The sequence below is a fragment of the Rhinolophus sinicus genome, linkage group LG09 (genome assembly GCF_036562045.2).
Source record: "Rhinolophus sinicus isolate RSC01 linkage group LG09, ASM3656204v1, whole genome shotgun sequence".
NCBI classification, from domain to species: domain Eukaryota; kingdom Metazoa; phylum Chordata; class Mammalia; order Chiroptera; family Rhinolophidae; genus Rhinolophus; species Rhinolophus sinicus.
Window position 1 is genome coordinate 10542047 of NC_133758.1, and position 19665 is coordinate 10561711.

At 34.2% G+C, this 19665-nt stretch overlaps 1 protein-coding gene across 9 annotated transcripts in view; it reads right to left on the bottom strand.

Annotated features, from left to right (window-relative positions):
- Positions 1 to 5321: 5321 nt before the first annotated feature.
- RELCH (RAB11 binding and LisH domain, coiled-coil and HEAT repeat containing) overlaps positions 5322 to 19665 on the bottom strand; it is an 88968-nt gene continuing 74624 nt past the window's right edge. For 6 of the 9 annotated variants that reach the window (XM_019729319.2, XM_019729312.2, XM_019729320.2 and 3 more), the window contains 7 exons: positions 19356 to 19438; positions 18499 to 18562; positions 16920 to 17058; positions 14902 to 15018; positions 10991 to 11079; positions 10000 to 10070; positions 5322 to 7022 (listed from right to left, as the gene is read on the bottom strand). In XM_019729319.2, the coding sequence (XP_019584878.2) occupies positions 6902 to 7022; positions 10000 to 10070; positions 10991 to 11079; positions 14902 to 15018; positions 16920 to 17058; positions 18499 to 18562; positions 19356 to 19438 (684 nt within the window). In that variant the 3' untranslated portion in view covers positions 5322 to 6901. Of the gene's footprint in view, positions 7023 to 9999; positions 10071 to 10990; positions 11080 to 14901; positions 15019 to 16919; positions 17059 to 18498; positions 18563 to 18765; positions 18849 to 19355; positions 19439 to 19665 lie in introns of those variants that run through there. The other 3 variants (XM_019729313.2, XM_019729317.2, XM_019729321.2) reach the window with 2 other exon arrangements.

Genomic DNA, 19665 nt, shown 5'->3' on the forward strand with positions numbered 1-19665 from the left:
AGTCTTGTGGTATAGTAAAATAAGACTGGGTCCTATGTTAATTTTTGCTCCGAAAGATGCATTAGAGCTGATTGTCCGGGTAGGTCCTATTTTCGGGGAAACACGGTAGTAGCTGACCCTCCTTGGAACACTCTTCTCTATGCCTCCACGATGCCACAATCTTGGTTTCCCTCCGGCCTCACTGTACACTCTTCCTGATCCTTTTAGTAGTTCCTCTTGCTCTGCTGAATTTCCAAATATGGGAATGTGCCAGGACTCAGATGTGGATTCTCTCCTGCACAGTTACTCTCTCCCCAGGCCAGCTCATTTAGCCCATGGCTTCATCCAAACATCGATGACTCCATAGCCTGTATTTCTCAATCCTGACCTCTCCTGAGACCCAGACTTGGGTAACTAACTTCTGACTTGACATTTCCACAGCTAACACAGACATGCTCAATTTAACACATGGAAAACAAAATTGTAGATTAACTCCCCAAACTTGTTCCTTACTTTGCTTCCTCACCATTGTCATTACCTGTTATTTATTCTAGACATAAAGCTGTGACATCTTGCATTTTCCCTTCTCTCACTCTTCATACTCAGTTTGTCATGCCAATTCTCCTTTCAAAATGTATCTCAGGTCTGTTCCTTTCCCTCCATTTTTGTCCGGCCGCCACCATCTCTTGCTTGGACCACTGCATTCCTTAGCTTTTCTGCCTTCAGGCTCTCCTCACGCCCTTCTACAAGGCATTCTTACAAAGAAGTGTAGCTAACCATAACATAAATAGGGTGAAGTCATTCTACTACTTCAACCATTCAAAAACTTTCCTTTCTAACTTCTAACCATACTATACAAGGCTCTATATGATCAGGCTATATATACCCCTTTCCAATTTCATCTTTTTATTCTTTGTTTCACTCAATATCCTTCAGCAATATTGGTCTTTTTTTTCAGTTCCACGAACACAAGTTTCTCATCTCATTGCCTGTGCACATACTGCTCCTTGTTGCTTCCTATTTTCACATGGTCAAGCCTATTCTTCCTAGTTTTCAGGTAAAATGTTACGCAGAGAGGTCCTCCAGAGCAAACCATAAGCACCCTAACTAAAGTACGTCTTCCTCGGCCCTTCTCTCCCAATCTGTGTGTTTCCTTGCAAGCTCTGTTCTATGCCAGTCTTATTCATTGTTCTCCTGTGCCTAGTACAAAATAGGTACTCCATAAATACATGCTGAATGCTGACTAACTCTATTAATCTTTAGAAAGGGATGGCTTCTCCACACTTACAAATGACTTGGAAAATTTGGTGAGGTTTGGTGATGAGGGGTGCTGCCCCGAGAGCCAGCTATGAATACAAAGCAGTATAGAACTTTTTAGGCCACACATAGGGCACAACTCTTGATTTGCACTTTTATTCAGTACATATACATAAGGACATAATGAGAAACACAGTCAAATACTTGGCTGAGGTCACGATGCATAAGCCTACACATTCTCCTGACCAATGTAGTATAGAGCGCTATAAAAGGACATGAGGCTAGCTTGGCATGTAGGCTCAGTAAACTCATGCTGTTCTGGGGGACTCTAATCATACTCATGAATCATCCTTTTAATCTCACTGGCAAACTTGCATGGAATTTGTATCAAACTCAACAATTCACTAATTCATTCAGTCAGTGTTTGTTGAGTATGTATATACCAGGCATTCTTCAAACACTGGAGAGACACTGGTTGAAAAGGATCAACAACACTTTCTCTCATGGAGCTGAGTCTAGTGAGCGAGCCAGATAATTAAAAAACCAGAAAATGAGTACTGGTGAGAGTAATCGTGAAAAAGAAAAACCAGGGTGATCTGAGGGAGTTCCAGTGGTAACCGTGGATTGAGTGGTCGGAAAAGGCCAACCTGAAGACGTTTTACATAGATTCAGAACTAAATGGTAGTCCACATTTCATAAAATCTACTGGCTCCTCACTTTTGAAAATCAGGACATCTGTCCAGCTCTTGTCTTCTGTCACCTCGCTGTAATTTGTTGAGGATGATTACATGACAACATTGTGTCTTAGAAGTATAACAAAGACAAAACGGTCTCCAAAGTTGGTATGTAGAATTTACCTGCTAAGATCTAAAGACTTTCGTAGCTTCAGCAAGAAACTTAACTTTATTATTGGTCAACAGTTAACACCAGGAGCCAATTATTTTCAAGAAATGCCAGTTCTTATTCTTCTTCCATTACTGTGTTTCCCCCGAAAATAAGACCTAACCAGAAAATAAGCCCTATGATGATTTTTCAGGAGGACATACCCTGAACATAAACCCTAATGTGTCTTTTGGAGAAAAAAATTAATATAAGACCCGGTCTTATTTTCGGGGCACTGTAGCATGAAAAGTTTAGTTACAGGGAGTCTGGAAGTTCAAACTAAATGTCAAAGAAAACTAGTTATTACAAGAATCAAATGTATGCTAATAGACATGACTAAAGTTCAAAGGGTAAAATCTTTTTCAAATCTAATTATGTCATGAAAAAATCAATTCATTAAGCTAATTTATTTAGGCTTTCAGAAAATAATTTAACCACAGGTTTTGTAAATATAAAGTAAAATTATCTTATAAGTCTTCACTAGGTGGAAATTCTGGGAGTGTTAAAGGAGGCAAGAGTAACAATCAAAAGTGGTTTCTGCATTCTACTAAGTAAATCATGCCTCGAATGTTACCTAGTCACTTTCTAGAAAACATAATATGGGGGAGGGGGTTATCCATGCTTTAGTTATTCAGTGATTTAAAAATTTTAATTCCACTTTGAACTTTCATAATAGTTTCTAAATGCTAACACTTTCAGGTCTACTATTATGTAATTTTCATAAAGTGCTGTGATGAATAGAGAACATGTTATTATTTCCATGCTGTGATGGTAAGACAAAATGATTTGTTACAAGAGTAACTATGTTTATAAAACCCATACAAAAATAAATTAGGAAATGATTTACATTATGAAAAAGTATTCACCTTAGGTTCAATATTTAATACATGACAGGAAATCTTATGAACAGAGAAAGTTTAAAATTTAATTGTTAAGTAATTATCACAAATGAAGATAAAACATCTATGAAATCAAAGTCAATTAGATTTATACTACTTAGCGATGCATATTTTATATAGAGAAATTTATATTTTCAGCTTCACTGAAAATATATATCCTGAAAACATCTGAGGTTGCAAATGCCAACATTACAACAAAGTGTTACTTTTCCAATAAGATAGTACTTTGTTAAAACTTTAAACTATCAACAAAGGACAGCCCTAAATAAATCACTGACAAAAATTTAACATCTAAAACACAACACAAAATGCTAGTTTGTAGACATCATATATTTTACTACATTAAAGTCCCTCAAGAAATCTATTTATACAATGATCTAATTGAAATACACATAATGGATTAGTCTTTAATGGAATAAAAGGAACTAAAATAGTAATATAGTCTTCTATGCGGATATGCTTTAGACAGAATTTTCCAGATATTATTGAAGACTCTTTGGAGAAAAGCAAACTATTTATATTCCTCATCACAATGAAGTGGAGGAATTATTTATATACTATTAACAAAAAAATGTTAAAGTTTTTTTGTATTAGGTTTACATTGTTATGTACTTTATAATTGGTTGGTCTTATAGTGAATATGAATTTTTATTTTAAGATTTTTTTTCTTAAACATGCAAAGCAAACCATAAAGAAGACAACAAAACAAAGTTTCCTGCAGTTAGTCCTGAAGGGAAAATATGAATGACCAGACGTACCACTCTGAGGTTAGGATTCAAGTGCCGATTCCATGATTCCACAGATGAAAGGCGCGTAGAACATCCTTATGCAATAAGAAAATAGTCTAAAATCCAATTATTTTGCCAACATGCAGAAATCTTCCAGATGCATTATTTTTGATTAGTAGCATGTATCTCTAATCTGTTATTTTTTAAATGTACTGAAATAAAATATTAACAAAAACAAGTACACTGTAAATTTACCTTAGCTCTTTCAAGGATGTGTCTATTCATACAAAAGGCTAAATTTATTTCATAGTTTGCTTATAAGAAAGTTAACATCCAACATAAAGTTGGAATTTTGTTACCTTGCCAATCTGGAGAATTTTAGGAATTAAAATTGCTAATTACAAAGCTCTTTAAATATACAGTCTTCACAAACACAAAAATAGTTAAGAAATCGGTAAGCAGCACAAAATGTTAGTTGAAGTTAGCTATCGTAGCTCAAAGATCAACAAAGTGGTATCTAAAGAAAGTTATGCTCTTAAAGTAGAAATCATGGTCCAAAATACGTTATATTAAAAATGGGGTTATGAAAAGGCAATTCAATACATACCGATCTCCAAACTTTATCAGAGACCATTTATTTGAACTATTTTTTTTTTCTGTAAGGAAAAGAAATTTCATAGCATCTTTAATTGAGATCCCATTAAAATTATTTAACATTTCATTCAGGTTTTAAGTCAATTTGATGTTTAGCAAAGTAATCTTTCAAAAGGGGTGCCTGATTCAAATAAAGGTCAATGACCCCTATGTATAGAGATAGATACTCTACCATTTGAGCATTGTACTTGGAATAATTAAGCAAAATTGGTGACTATGGCACTTCTGGATTAACGAAAAATTTTAACCTCTGGCTTGCATTTGAAACACAGACATAATTCCAAATTAGCTTTTCATTACTTTGCAAACTTCACTTTTTGTTGAGTTGAATACTTAAACTTGTATTGTTTTTACTTCTATTTAAAGAGTATGGGATTTTTATGGCCTGTTTTGGAAGAACAGTCTCTCAGTGATTAGTGTCTCTCTTGTCTTTAAAGAATCCATATTTTACTATAAAAATCAATGTGAAAATCAATGTGAAGTCTTACATTTAGATATTTAACAGCATAATACAGGAGACTTACTTGAAATACATTGTGTATCTTGTTAGCTATTGCTTTTAAAAAACCATTAGCATTTAAATAAATGCATTCAAAAATTAATAAAAAATATCAAAATAAAATTACATTATATTTATTTACCTGGTAACAGACATACTTATTCTACTATAGTTCAAAGCAAATGAGAATTAAAAACAAAACAAAAACATTTCTCTTTAAATCATCTCAAATGTATTGATTTTATAGTAGCAACTTTGTTTTAGTAAATTAAAATGGGTAATTCATATAGATTATACTCTTAAAATAACATATTAGTACATTTTAATGACTATAATGTCTCTCACTTCCTTTCACTTGGATATAGGATCTAGTGTTCGAAAATGAAAATAAATACACATAGCCAAAAACAGAACAAAAACAAGTATGCAAAACCATTTTATTTATAATAGATCAGCATTTTTGACATGAAAGGTAGCCACTTTCAATTTCTCAGGAATGCCTAGAATCCAACAGTCTCCAGAAGGACTAGTTAGTTAACAATTATTTCACTGTAGGTAAAAGAAATAGTGTCAGAATAAACTTTTAAAATGGATTTGCCTATGGCAACTTATTTTATAAGCTTCAGTGTGTGGTAAGGTAGCTTTCCCAGGAAGGGTGAGCGTAATGTAACTATGTTCCCAGTGTATCAAATCAGTTTATACAACAAACATGAGAATCACCTATGTGCATCAACTGTGCTCAAATGAGAATTCTTTTTATCAAAATATTCATTTTTCAAAAAGGCCTCACATTAACCCCTCAAACCAATCAGCCCCCTTCTACATCCAGTACCAATCTTTTCTACTTCAAATTGCATCACTTTACAGACAATTGTCAAATTCCAGGGGACCTGTGCACCGACTTAAGACTCTATGTGACAAACACAAGAATGGCCACTGACTTTAAGGAACAAGGTGTTAACTAACCAACAATAATTGAGTCGTCATTTGTACTTTAGAGGGAAAAAGCAGCCCCCAAATGTCCTTAACTTTTCCGTACTTCTCTATAACACGTAGAATGCAAAGATAATCTCTGAAATTAAAATCATTAGAAAATATCTTAAACAAAATGTTTTACATAAATAAGTGTTAAATTTCAGATTCGAACCGTATTTTCTTCTGTATTTCAATTTGGGAAAAAGTTTCACAATTATTATCTCTTCTTACTTACACTTATTTTGAATATTTAAATCTATTACACACCAGTTTGTAAAATTCCCCTTGGTTATTGCTCCCCATGCCATGTGCTGTCTTTCCTCAGGTCAGTCCATTATATGCATATAAGTGCTGGGGAGGTTCAAATAGCACTTAAAGAATATTCATGAGAGCTCTGAAATGTTGAAAGTTTCATCATTATTTACTTACTGTAGGATTTGTAATTCAGATTCAGCACAGCATTATATATACTGTGTGAATGGAATGCACATGGTTCCTACAGACACACAAACTAAAGTCCAAAAGGCACAGAGTAATGCTGGTGGCTCTTTCTAGTCACTTATGAAACAATAAAAAGTCTGCATTATTCTTTCATAATTTAAATATTAAGTAATCTCCACTTTTATTACTTTATAACAATGACTTCAAATTTACATTATTTTAAGTACCATTGTAATAGCTTAGTGTATAATACAGATATTTGCTAATATCCCATCCAAAAATTAAAAAACAAACAAAAAACTCTTCACTATATATATATATATATTAAAAAATTATTCTGAAAGACAGGAACATAGAAGAGGACTTGGTACAGACTACCAACTCAATTTTCTATCACCACAGTTGTAACTCCAAAATAAACAAATATACAGCAATAATCAAAAGAGTGCAAATATCTTTGGAGGTTAGGATAAAATTATAATGCAAGAACATAAAACAAACAAATAAAAAAGGCAAGTACTTCAAGTACAAGGAACCAGTCTGCTTGAGGTCCATCGTAGTGTTTGCAGGGGGCTTCCTTCCTGCTTTTACTTCTTCCTCTGAAACACATTGGCCAACATGGCACCTGATGTTGTCAGCTGGCCCATTTTGTTCAAAAACTTGGTCTTCGTATCTTCACTCACTAAGCTTGCAGCAATTGACATTGAGCTAGGGAAGACATTTTAAAATTTATGTAAAGCAATTAAAAAACTAAAACGTCCATTCTTTTAATTTCTTTAGTAGCATAATGTTAATAAATATTCTGAACTAGTCTTACAAAAGGGGAATTAATCTTTACGGAGAAGATTTTATATGTACCACCCTCAGTTAACTTTCGTGTTCATCATTTGTATTTAAGAAAGCAGTATGGTATTGTGGTTAGGAGCAAGTCTGGAATGAGACTGAATCTCGGCTCTGGCATTTAAGAGCTATGTGACTTTGGGCAAGTTATTTAATCTCATTTGTAATGTAAGCCTCATCTGTAAAATGAAGATAATTCTATTACCTACTGCATAGGGCTATTTAGGATTATACGCGTGTAAAGTGCTCATTAGCAGTGGCAAGCACGTAATACTATGCCGTAAGTGTTAGTAGTTATTGCTCTTATCAGCATCACTTCATTTAATTCTTATAGCAATCCTGGAAGATATTATCCCTATTTTCACAAATTAGTAAATCACAGTTGAGATCATGTACTGTGTTGATAACAATCCTATGACATATAACTTTGTTTTTTTTTGAGGGGGGAGAGCACGTCCTGAATTGCGAGTTTTATTAGTTTCAGTCAACAACTTCAAGTCCACTTCTTTTTGACCAACCTTCTATGTAGAGAGTAAATCTAATCTAAATGACTACTAAAGATTGCTGATGTATCACACTACTGAATGGAACACTGATCAAGTATAAGTTTTCAGTGGCCCAACGATTATGCTGTAATGGACTCAGAAAGCCAGTTTATTGGTCTGTTGTGGCTTTGGCCAAGATGCTTTAGACAGCTCTGATTCAGTTTCCTCATCTGTAAAACACAGACTGCAATTACTATTGCAAAATATCCTGAGGACTAAGTTACAGAACGTGTTTGAACACGTCGAGGGCAAGGAGTGGAGGTGGTGGTGCAGGAGCTCAACAGATGTCCGCAGAAGCTGCGGATGAGGTACATGCTGTCACCAAGCACTTCTGGTTCTGCGTAGGCCTTAAAGGTGTGCGCTGGGACCCACTCCGTGAGACACCGGAACGTGACTCCCGTCTTGAAAACCTCTGCATCCCAATGCCCTTCCGCCAGTACACCAACCTGGTCTCCCCCTTCATCTTGTACCCCTTTCCTGCTGATTTTCTCTTCCCACAAAGTAATCCTCCCACAAAATCAGGTCCAGCTTTTGGCACTTGGTTCTTCAATTACAAAACTTACTCTCAAAGTTTCAAATATTATCTCCCTAAGGGGCGACTCCAGAATATTTACTGAATTACAACCCTTGTCTTGAGGGCCAGTCCCACAGTACTGCTGTTTGCCAGATAAAGCCAACACCTCAAGCTTTTTTTCATACTCTAACTTTAGAAATAACTCCAAATTTTTCTTTCTTTCTTTGTCAGTGTTTCCACCATTTTTCCTCTCTTCCAACAGTGACCACTCATCAAATCCTGTGACATTATTCTATGAAACATTTCTTATCATTTATTTTTATTTCTATTGCCAATAATTTACAACTGTTGTAAATTATTACAACAAATAATTTACAATTATTGCCAATAATATTCCAACAGTCTTAGATTTGGTCTCTTGGCATTATCGGATTAACTTCTGAAATTATCACTTCATATTCCACCCCTTCTCAAAGGTCTGCAATGGTCACTTACCACCCAGAAGATAAAACGTGCTTGGCAATCAAGTAACACAGCAATCTAATTCTTGTTTTCATTGATATTGTGTTAATGTTTTTTAAAATAGCACGTATCTTTTAGAGACACATACCAGAATATGGGAGGGGTAAAGTGGTAGGATATGGATTAAATAAAATTGACTATGAGTTGATAATTATTGAAGTTGAGTGAGGAATACATGGGAATTCATTATATTACCTGTTTGTTTTTATGTTTATTTGAAATTCTCTAAACTAAGTATTAAAAAATAAAATGTTTCTCCTTTTTAAATTTCTGCATGCTAATTCATGAAATTTCTAAATTTTATACAAAATTCTTCTGAATTCTGTCCCTAAACTTCCACATTTTAAACCAAGGCACCAAATAAACTTAATATTTAATGTATGGCAAGTAAACAGAAATATCTGCTTTGGTGTTACTATCATGGATTTTGTGTTCAGAATAGAAACCTATCCAAATATTTCTATTGGTTTAATTTTCCACAGCTAAAATCGCAAAAGAGGTCCTACCACCCTACGAGGCTAAAGAAAGGATTCTGATACACAGCAAGAGGCAAAAGGCTGTGTGTGTGCGTGCGTGCGTGTGTACCTAGCCTGATAGGATGAGACACGTATTCCTGGTAGGCAGCTTTATAAAGGAAACACCTTTGAGCTTTTTATTTAACAGAGTCCATTTAAGATCAACTGCTCAAAGAATAAGAAAAAAAAAGATTAACTGCTCAAGGTTACTTCAGCAAGAGTTAAGAGCTCACACAGTCTATTTATAAAGTACTTCCTCTCCTGAATGCCCAGGTTTACTCTTTCACATCTATGTTTGTATTTTAATTTCACCAAATCTTTAAATTCTAATTAGTTTGGTTAGAAGCATGAGACTAGAATATCGACAAGTTTTCAATTCTTTATGCAGTGCATCAAGTTACACCTTACAAACCAAACTTCTAAGAAACTATTTGGACGCGTGATTCCTAAGTCTGCTCCACATCAGAATCTCTTTGGAAGCTTTTAAACATACAGATCTCCAGGCTGGATCAGAATGTGGAGAGAAGAGCACACAGAATGGGGGAGAGATCTGAATTTCAAATTCCCCAGATAATCCTGACACAGATGGTTTATGGACTAGCATTTGAGAACTGCTGATTTAAAGAATATTCTTGTCTTCCAAGTAAATGACTCCAAAATAACACAAAATAAAACACTAGACCCATGTATAGAAAATATAGAGAAATTAAGGTTAACATGAAGCCTTAAAAAAAGAATTAATGTCTTACCCTTGAGGCTCTTGGACGGTCTTGTTCTCTACTTTTTGTTCACATTCTTTTATCATGGAACTTAAAATAACCTGATTAAAAAAACAGACTTTAGTGAAATACAGCTGACATACTGAAATGCTATAGTTAATATGTTTTTATTTTAATTTTTAATATTCCCATAAGTTAATATGTTAATTAAAAATTTAAAGCTTTGGCAGGTTACTTTATTAAAAGAATTCACGTTAGATGCTAGATTGGGTAGAGAAACAGCTTTCAAAGATCTCAGTCATATAACTTCACAGTTCATTTTGATTTTCACTAACCTTCCTCCTAAATCTGACCTTAGGAATAGCAGTTTCACTGAATTAGTGTGATGCTAGTGAATATGATATACTAACAGACTGTGGAAGTTGAGACAGTGAGCACAGACCAACGGGAGGAAAAAAATTTTGTGGGAGGGGTGAAGAGAAGGTTTTCTTTTTTGTTTTGTTCTGCTTCCTTTAAGAGGGGAGAGTCAACCATGATAATAAATTAAAGAAAAGCTGTAGAAAGACAGGTTGAAGACACAGAATAAGAAATAAATGATAAACAGGGCTTTGGAGGAAATACGAAGACAAATAGAATGAAAGAGTAATGAGGAAATAGTGAAAGAAAATAGAAATCTTGCTTCTATGAAAGTTGATGGTCTGAGATAACACTATAGCATTTTATAGATAAAAAGCATTTCATGTACATTATCTTCTTAAATTCTAATTATATTCAGTGAAAGAGAGTGTTTCCCCGACTTTAGAGAATTAAACAGAGGCTCAGAGATGTTAAAGGAGCTGCTCAAGATCGTATAACCAGTAAATAAATCCATAAAATGACATCGAACCGATTTAACAAAATTGAGCACATGGTATCATAATCACGCGAGACATAAAGAGAAATGAAAGTCTGCATAGGAGATATGAAAATATGTGAACAAGCCATTAATAGTCACAGTGACTTTATCACTACAGTAGCTTACCTCATGCTCTGGGGAAAGATGTTCCATGTCAATCCGTAAACATCTGAGACCAGGTAAAAAGTGATTAACCATTAAATCCTCTGAAATGACTTGAGACAACATAGTTAAGGAAGTAAAAAAGGAGTCTGGTATGTCCCATAGAACAACAGAAAAATCTAAAAGAAGCAGCTCTCTTTAATGATGCCTTGGCACGTGGATGGCTCAGGGCAAGCAGGCCTCCCTCAAGCACGATTCTCATGTTTAGTTACTTCTCAAGAGTCAATTGTGTTTAATCACACACATTTCTTTATATCAGTGGTGTTCATTATTGTTACATTATACAATTTACTTACATATTATATAAACACATGAAATGTGTGGAAATTAAATCATTTAATTGGATGTTAAAATGAGTACAAAGTATGCAAAGTAAGAAAATTGATGTTTCCATGACAAGTTGAAAGTTTTAGGAAAAAATGATAAAGGCCAATTGCTTAGAACATTGCTGTTTAATTATATATGTATTAAAAGATTAGGAAAAATACACAAAACTAGAACAATTCTATATACCCAGGATCAGAAATGTTTCTGGATCCTCTTTAAAGAATCTTACACAGAAAATCATAGACCATAACATAGATGTAGTTTATCCAAGAAAGATAATGTTTAACTCTAATCAGCAGACTCCCACAAAAGAAATACTTCAGTTTTACATCACAAGTTTGGTAAAAGAAAATTTATGTTTTTTAAATTAAGCTACTTTAAGTATATACTATTCTCCTGATTTCTTGCTTTAATCATCCTATTAAACTGATCTACTATTGGTCCTAATTGAAATGGGAAAGAGAGCTTTTAATGTAATAATATAAGTTTAATTAGTTATATTTCCTGGTCATCTTTGAGTTTTAGTTGACTATCTTGACATTCAAAGGAATCAGGAAAGTAGATACATTTTTCAAGAAAACAATTCACCTTGTTTATTCATATCAATGCTGATACATTCTCACCTTATTATAGTTGCTAGCCATTTAAAAATAGTTCTTATTTAATGTTATATCATATTCAAGTGAAAAATACCAGTCAATGGGTTCCCTTATAAAAATGAGTTACCCTTTTTGGAAAACAAATTATAAGGAATTTCATTAAGTAAAAAGACATCTGTGTAACATGTAACTATGGCCTTAAACACACAGTTATAAATAAACACTGTTTATAAACAAGGCTCCTATAATGAGTTACTTATAAATAGGCAGTACGAAAAATACAGACATCATTTGGTTGAAGCAAACCCTTACAGACATATAGAGGGCTGCATCTTAATGGTTGTGCAGCCTTGTTTTCCAGATAGGAGGAAACCACCACCAAGACGTAACTGTGTGTGACCTTGATTAGTAGTTAAGAGTCTGATCTAGAGAAACATGGGCATGGATTGAGAAGCTGAAGATGGCTTTATTTGGAGGTAAAAGAATTCACTCTCCTCTTTTTCTATTCACTGTTTGGTCCTTCCTTTTCCCCATGGAATCATACAATCTTTCTTAAGGGTTGAAGACTCAGAGGTCATTTAGTCTTACCTCCTACATATTAGGAATCAACTTCAACCTCATCATGAATGATGCTCATAAGGCCTCTGATGCTAACGACAGGACTTCACAGCTTCAGTAGCGAAATCACTGCATTTTTAGCGAGCTCACTTCAAAATCGGCCTGTGACCTCTGCTTAGTAGTTAGCTCTGCACCATAGTTACACAGTGTGCGCATGAGTAACGACCTTGAAAATAATTTTTGAACTATCTTTTCAGCCCCAAGCTATCTCTTCTTCAGGTTAAACATTCGTAAACCCTTTCAAAATTGTGTAAAAATGATTTCTTGACTTATTAGTATGCCAACTGCTAAACACTATGGTTTTTCTATGTCCTTATTAAAACATCATGTCAAGGTTGAAAGGAATACTCTTGTATTCTCCCAGCTCAGAATGCAACGGAATAGCAGAACAGATTTGGACAATGTAATTTTATTAGTGGCCACACCACCCTGTTGACACAACTATAAGTTCTGACTCATGCAGAACTAACATTTTTAGTACTTGAACAGGGTTTATTGTTAAGATGGTTCTTCCCCTTGCTGTACTGGTATAAAGAGTTTTGACTATATTTACTCCTGTAATACTCGGGATACTTAAACACACAGTAATATTCCTTCTCTACAGACTTCTAGGCTCTTTAGAAACCTGCGCTTTACCCACTTGGGAAATTTAGCTTTACAGAGCTAAAATTTCTGATCTTTTAACTTTCCCATTTTCCTCGAGGCACATTCCTTTAGAAACTCTGCTATTTAAGAATATACACAACTTTTGCTTCAGTTTTTAAACATCTACTTTCTAAAAGTCTAGGGAACAGGTATAAGTATACTAATATTTTCTGTCTTTGAAATACAAACTCTGTTATGCCACAATTGCTTTCTTGTAAGGGTCCTGTTACTTCTCCATTACTAAAGAGTTCTTCCTTGATAATTCAGAATATCACTTCCTTTTTTTGCTTCCTCTATCTTCTGTAAGTTGAAAATGCCAACAAGATTAATCAAGAATGATAGTAAGTTCTCCTTTTAGTGGAATTTAACTTATACAATATGGACTATGGATAATTACAGCTATGTGGATAGTTGAAGTACAAAATTGTCAAAATATGTGTCTCTGCCCACTTTATAATCTGGTATTATAAAAAAGTGGGCAGAGACACATATTACATCATCCAGATGAATAATTTGTAGAAGATTCCCAAAATAAAATGCTCTCAACCATGCATCCAACTTCAAGTTTTAACATTTCCAAGTGGACAAATAGCTCCTTAACTAATAGCTCTCAGTTTCTACTTTCTCTATTTGATTTATTCTGAACAAAAATAATCCCCCATTGGAACATTCCAGTCAAGAATCCAGTGCCAATGAATGTCAGTGGCATTTGGAACATATTTGTCTTATTTAAAATTCCCTGCTCACTTTATTACTTCACACCGGTATATGACAATATGGAACCATGAATATTAATTCTGGAACTCTTCCTTTGTCCTCTGTTTTCTCCTATGAACCACTAGAAACCTCTCTCTATTGTCATTTCTTTTCTGTCATAATCACAATTGTCTGATTATGTTGTCTAGCATGTACGTTTATAGTTCTGTGTGAGCAATCAGCCTTTCATTCCTGTTTCAATCTCTCATGTCCCCTTTCTTGAACTCACCGCCTTTTAGTGGGAGAGCCTAGAAGCTGAGTTCACTTTGTCCATCTTTATCTTTACTTCCTTCTTAGTTTTATTTTACTAGGCCTACAATAGTAAAGAGGACATTTAAGAGGATACCTAAAGTTCTTTGTTCTAGTCACAGTTTTGTTTAATTATAAAAAACAGAAAAAGTCATTAATGTAAGCTTTGTTTAATCAGTTGTAAGATGCAGGGGATGACATCGGCTGGACATCTCTGAGTCTGCCTCCATGTCTGTCATCACTGAGATGATCAGACATATTGGCACCGCACTTTTTCAGTGAGTGACATCTCTGCAAGAGTTAGTCATAGTATTCCACTGGATACAGATAGTTAAACATTCATTGTAAAACCCAAACGCCAGCACACATACAAGCTTTCTTTTGATTAACAGATGCCTCAGCTATAATTCATTTTTTGCTCAGTTATATAGCCGATTGACATAACTAAAACTTTAGTCAGTGCTTTTAAAACTATAGAACATATAAGCACAGAGGACTTGAAATTATCTTGTAAAATTATGCGATGGCTAGAATAAGTAGTGGGGCAAGTCAAATCAAATTTTTAATTTTCTGCAATCCTTATCATGTAAGTAAAAAAAAAATCTACTTCCTAACCTTTAATAACTGATGTTCACTGCAAGATTTGTTATATAAATACAGACACATATCAATCAAGGATACAACAACAGGAAAGTGCACTGTAGGCTTCAAAAAGATGGGTAGCAATATCCAGTCTTTTAGAGTCCACAATTTGTAAGTTGTTCACCAAGGCTAACTTGTGCAAATGTGGTATAACAACTGGAAAAAAGAAAAAGAAATTGTTACATTTTTATCCAAAACACACATACAATACTCATACATCTTAAAAAATAATTTTTCATTTTAATTTATAAAATTTAATTTTGATTCTAGATGATTTTCCAAAGGTTACCCACAGTACTTTCTCTTACTAGGGAAGAAAGCATGTTTTTTCAGAATAGTGATCTGCGATTTGGGAGAAACAGATTATAGCACTGTCACTATAAACTAAATATGAAGATGTATACAGGTCATTTGGCCTCACTACAATTCAATTTTCCAATTTGAAAAATGAAAACCAAATAAATAAATATAAACAAGTGACCTCTTGTGTTGCTATTATCTTTACAAATAAGTTTCTTTAGAAAAATTAGATATTACCATTGCTATTAAACAAAAGTTAAATACAGTACATTCTTTTTCAACATCGAAGTATTTCATTCCTTCATAAAACTATTATTAGCTTTAGTTTCTCAAATTCTTAGCAAAGACCAATGTCAAACAGCATTGGTGATTGAGTTTTCAAGTCACTCAATGGACTCAATATCTTATAGCTCAACAAATAATGTTAAAATTTCAAAAATATAAACAACCTACTGCTGAAAAAATATGATGGCCCAAGAAATATAACCAATTCGGTAGCAACGAACACCCCTACTGCCTAAGACTGTGTCTTCTAAATACAGGTTCACAAGCCAAACTTTCATTATTATTTTGAGACCATTATGAAAAGAAAAATTTTCTTCCCTGTGACACATATACCTTTCTTTTGACTACACTCAAAAGGGTTAGATCACGGTCTAGAAATTTAACTCAACATGGCGCCCCCATCAAAGACCCACTGCCTATCTAGCGATTCTTTGATCCAGGAGCCAAGGTTATTCTCCTTGCTTCAGAGCAATTACAGCCTCTACAAAGTTAGTCAAAGCCCTTCAAAACTTTTACTAGGATCACCTGTAAATCTGATGTTACAATATGTGGAACTATCCCTATTGCCAACGAAAATATGATACCATTTTCTGTCACCTAATTATAAGACGTTATTTTTCTCCTTATGTTACCCATTAAAAAATAATCTTGTGATTGTGTTTCTACAGCTCAAAAACTGTTGACCTCAACAGACCTTTGAACACTATAGTCCAAATCCTGAAAATATTTTTTGTTGATAACTTTTATCTTAAAAATACCAGGCTGGATATGCAATACCTAGTCTGTGGGAGAATCCAATTTTGTACTAGAAAACAAACTGACTTAAAGAAGTCAAACTTGAAGTCCTATACAGAGCATGTCAAATTGCAAAAAATAAAAGGACTAAAGCATAGCAGCGATAAGTGACATGTGTCTGGAGTAATAATTCCTGGATGCTTTGATGCCACCCAAAGAAACCGTTATCTTAAACAATTTCTTTACTGTGAGGCCCACAGTAAAAAAGATACTATAGAAACAAGAGAAAATGCTTTATATGATCATGCAGATCAGTTAGCAGATCAATAAGCTGCAAATTAAAACCAAATGATATATCACAGCTGAGTAGCATGCTAAGTGGAAGAAATGCATATTTTTATAAGAATATATAGGGAAACATACAAAATTTGTTTAAAAATAAGAAATAATAAGCTTTAAATAGAAGGCAGCACATTATGTTGAAATTAACAGTTGTAAGAAATGTTTTTAAAATAACTTGAAATTGTTTGAATTCCTTTTCATGTCTTACAGCAATCAGTATATAGTATAAGAAAACATCCAGTAACAATAATACTGAGCAATTCACAATAACAAACTCTTTTCACTTTCAGCTTTTAGTACTAATGTAGGAAGGATTTAACACATGACAAATGCTCAGAGAAGCATCTGGCTTTGATATTACAATTCAGGAAAAAAGGTAGAAAAATGCAACTTACATTCATCTCGGAACCTTGGTTCTGCATTAGGCCCAACTCTACCAAATGTTTTTATGATCTCTGTATGCAAAGAATATTGGTCCTGATACTGAGGATCCTCCAGGAAAGAAGCCAACTGCATTTTCACTCTTTCCAGCAACTTCAAATTGGATATTTTATAGAATATTAATAATTGAGTAGCATTATTAAAGAGAAAGATACACATTAAAGATGGCATGCAGCATGGGATTCAAATGTTTTATATCAACAGGATAGAAGAAATTTGAAATTAAAGAAGTATTTATTTAGTCTTTTGGCTCAGAAAACGTTTTATATTTTTGTGTATGCTTGTTAATTCCTCATTTTTTGTTTTTTGAAAATAAAAAATATTAACCTGGCAAACTGTAAAAAAAAAAAAATGAAAAGACCCTATAATATTTAGAGAAAAAGATAAATTTATGATGAATTGATATCTAAATTACAATTCTTAAAACAAATCAGTGTAAATTACCCAATTATTCACCTTCTGAAAGCTATGAGTCATTAATGACTTACATCTTACTCACATTTCCTTAAGACATTTTTATTTTAGGATTTAAGAACATGTTGAAATTCTGCCAAGACTGCAAGCTTTGCAGAATGATGTGCTTTTTTTTATGTCGCTTTACCAGTGAAATACATAAGTGAAAAATGGAAAACATTTTTCCATAGCTAACAAAGTTGTTTAATTTTTGTTATAAAAAGAAATCTATATGACAAACGAATTTTACAAAATAGTTTTTCTTTTTTTGGCAAATGTCTGTTAGATGAAAAATCTTGTCTTCTATTTAAGTGGCTAACTAATGTGGTCATAATTTATTTTCTAACCCATGGAGTTTTTCACTTGTATAAGGCCATGTCCAACTTGATAATACAGAATGAAATTCTGATACTAATTTTGAGAAGTGCCTTATAGTTAATGTTGCAGACAGAACCTAACAAACTTAAAATTAAGTCATAAATTTCTGAATTGAAATATGCTTTTAGGGAGGAAGACCTTGGTAATCTGAAGCAGGCACGACAGAGTATTCCCACATGTGTGCTGCAACAAGATGACACCAGTCTACCAGATGACCTGCTGCTTGATATCAATGACAGTGAGAATACAAGTGTCCTCTAGCCTGTTCGTGAAACTGAGGGAGGCTTGTGTTCCTAAAGTTTATCTGACAAAACAGTCTTCAAATCTACACAAATTGGCAATCAGGAATTTATGTAGACTGTCTAGAAGTCTACTGGACAACAGAAGGCTCTGGAACAAGATCTGGTTTGAAGGATCAATCAAAACTGCAATATCCAGCTAGGCCTACAACAGAACATCTGACAATTCACTTATACTTAATTTTCTAATTGAGAAGACTACAGAGATTTCCTTAGGACATGAAAATATACTTTGGCTAGGATATCATGTTTTCAAATACTGAGATACTCTGTTGGTCTACAACTAAGAAATAAAATGCAAGGTATGATGCTCCCTGCCCTGTACCACCAGCTATGTGTACGGTAACGTGTTATGATCACCTCAACAGTACATAGATAGAAATAAATTTCAATCATTTCCTACCTCTCTTTGAATAACGGTTTCCATAATAGTGCCAAAGGCTGGAATTGTGGCAATCCTGACAGAGCTGTTCAAATTAAAAGAGAAAGAAACTGAAGCTTACTTTGAGATGAAAAACTAATCATTATTAAAATGTATATCAAAGTAAATACAAGGCAAATATACCATATTAGTCTCTAGCAATGACAAATTAAAATTTAAAAAGCAGACCAAGAAGAATGCTCAAAAAGACAGACAGGATAACTTAAGGTCGCAGTCTGTGAAACTCACAATTCAGGATCACTGGACAAGGTAACAAGGGCCGGAGCAACCCGCTTGTCAACTAACGCTTCACTCATGCCTCGAAGAGTCAGCTGTAAACCAGTCAACATGCAATAAAAAATGGTTTGGTAAACTGGAATGAGAACTGGGTTAGCTGTGACTGAGGATGGGCAGGCAGACTCATTGCCCTTTCTTGGTTTAGTCACCCACTCGAGACATTCAATTGTTAACAGCCTTTGTTTCATGCCACTATACTTACTGGTAACAACATGTTAGTGAGATTAGCAGAGCATCCCTTCTTGGCTTGGAAGAAATAGTCCATCAGCATGTTTTACGCATTGAAAATATTTATTGAGAATTAATACTATTAATAGATATAGTTTTATAATATACGGCCTCCAAATGAGGCTTATGGTGAAGGTTGACTTGACGATACATGAATACTAGCATGATAAAATTTAAAATCAAGTAAGCATACTCCAACATGATCATTTTAAAGAGATAAAATATTCTTCAATGAATTTAAAAGCTGATGGTTACTTCTTGACAGGCGCATTTAGAAAGGGATGCTGAGTGTAAAAGGCAGGGACCACACTTACATTTCAGGGTCACTGGAGAGAGTAATGAGAGCAGGAACAACCCTCTGAGCTACCAGAGTTTCATTCACCCCCTTCACCAACAGCTGATTGGTCAGCGCAGGGGGTATTCACAGGTGATGCATGGAAAGAGCAAACACAATGCCACGGGAAGAAGAAAGGAATAACCACAAGAAAGAGAGAAAACACAAAAGCAAAAACAAAATTAGAAGCTAAGCAAATACTGCTACTAGAGTGCTTTATAAAGGCGGAGAATGCTTAGGAGGAAAATAAAGCTTAAATAGCCTAGCAGTCCACGAAAACACAGTTTGTC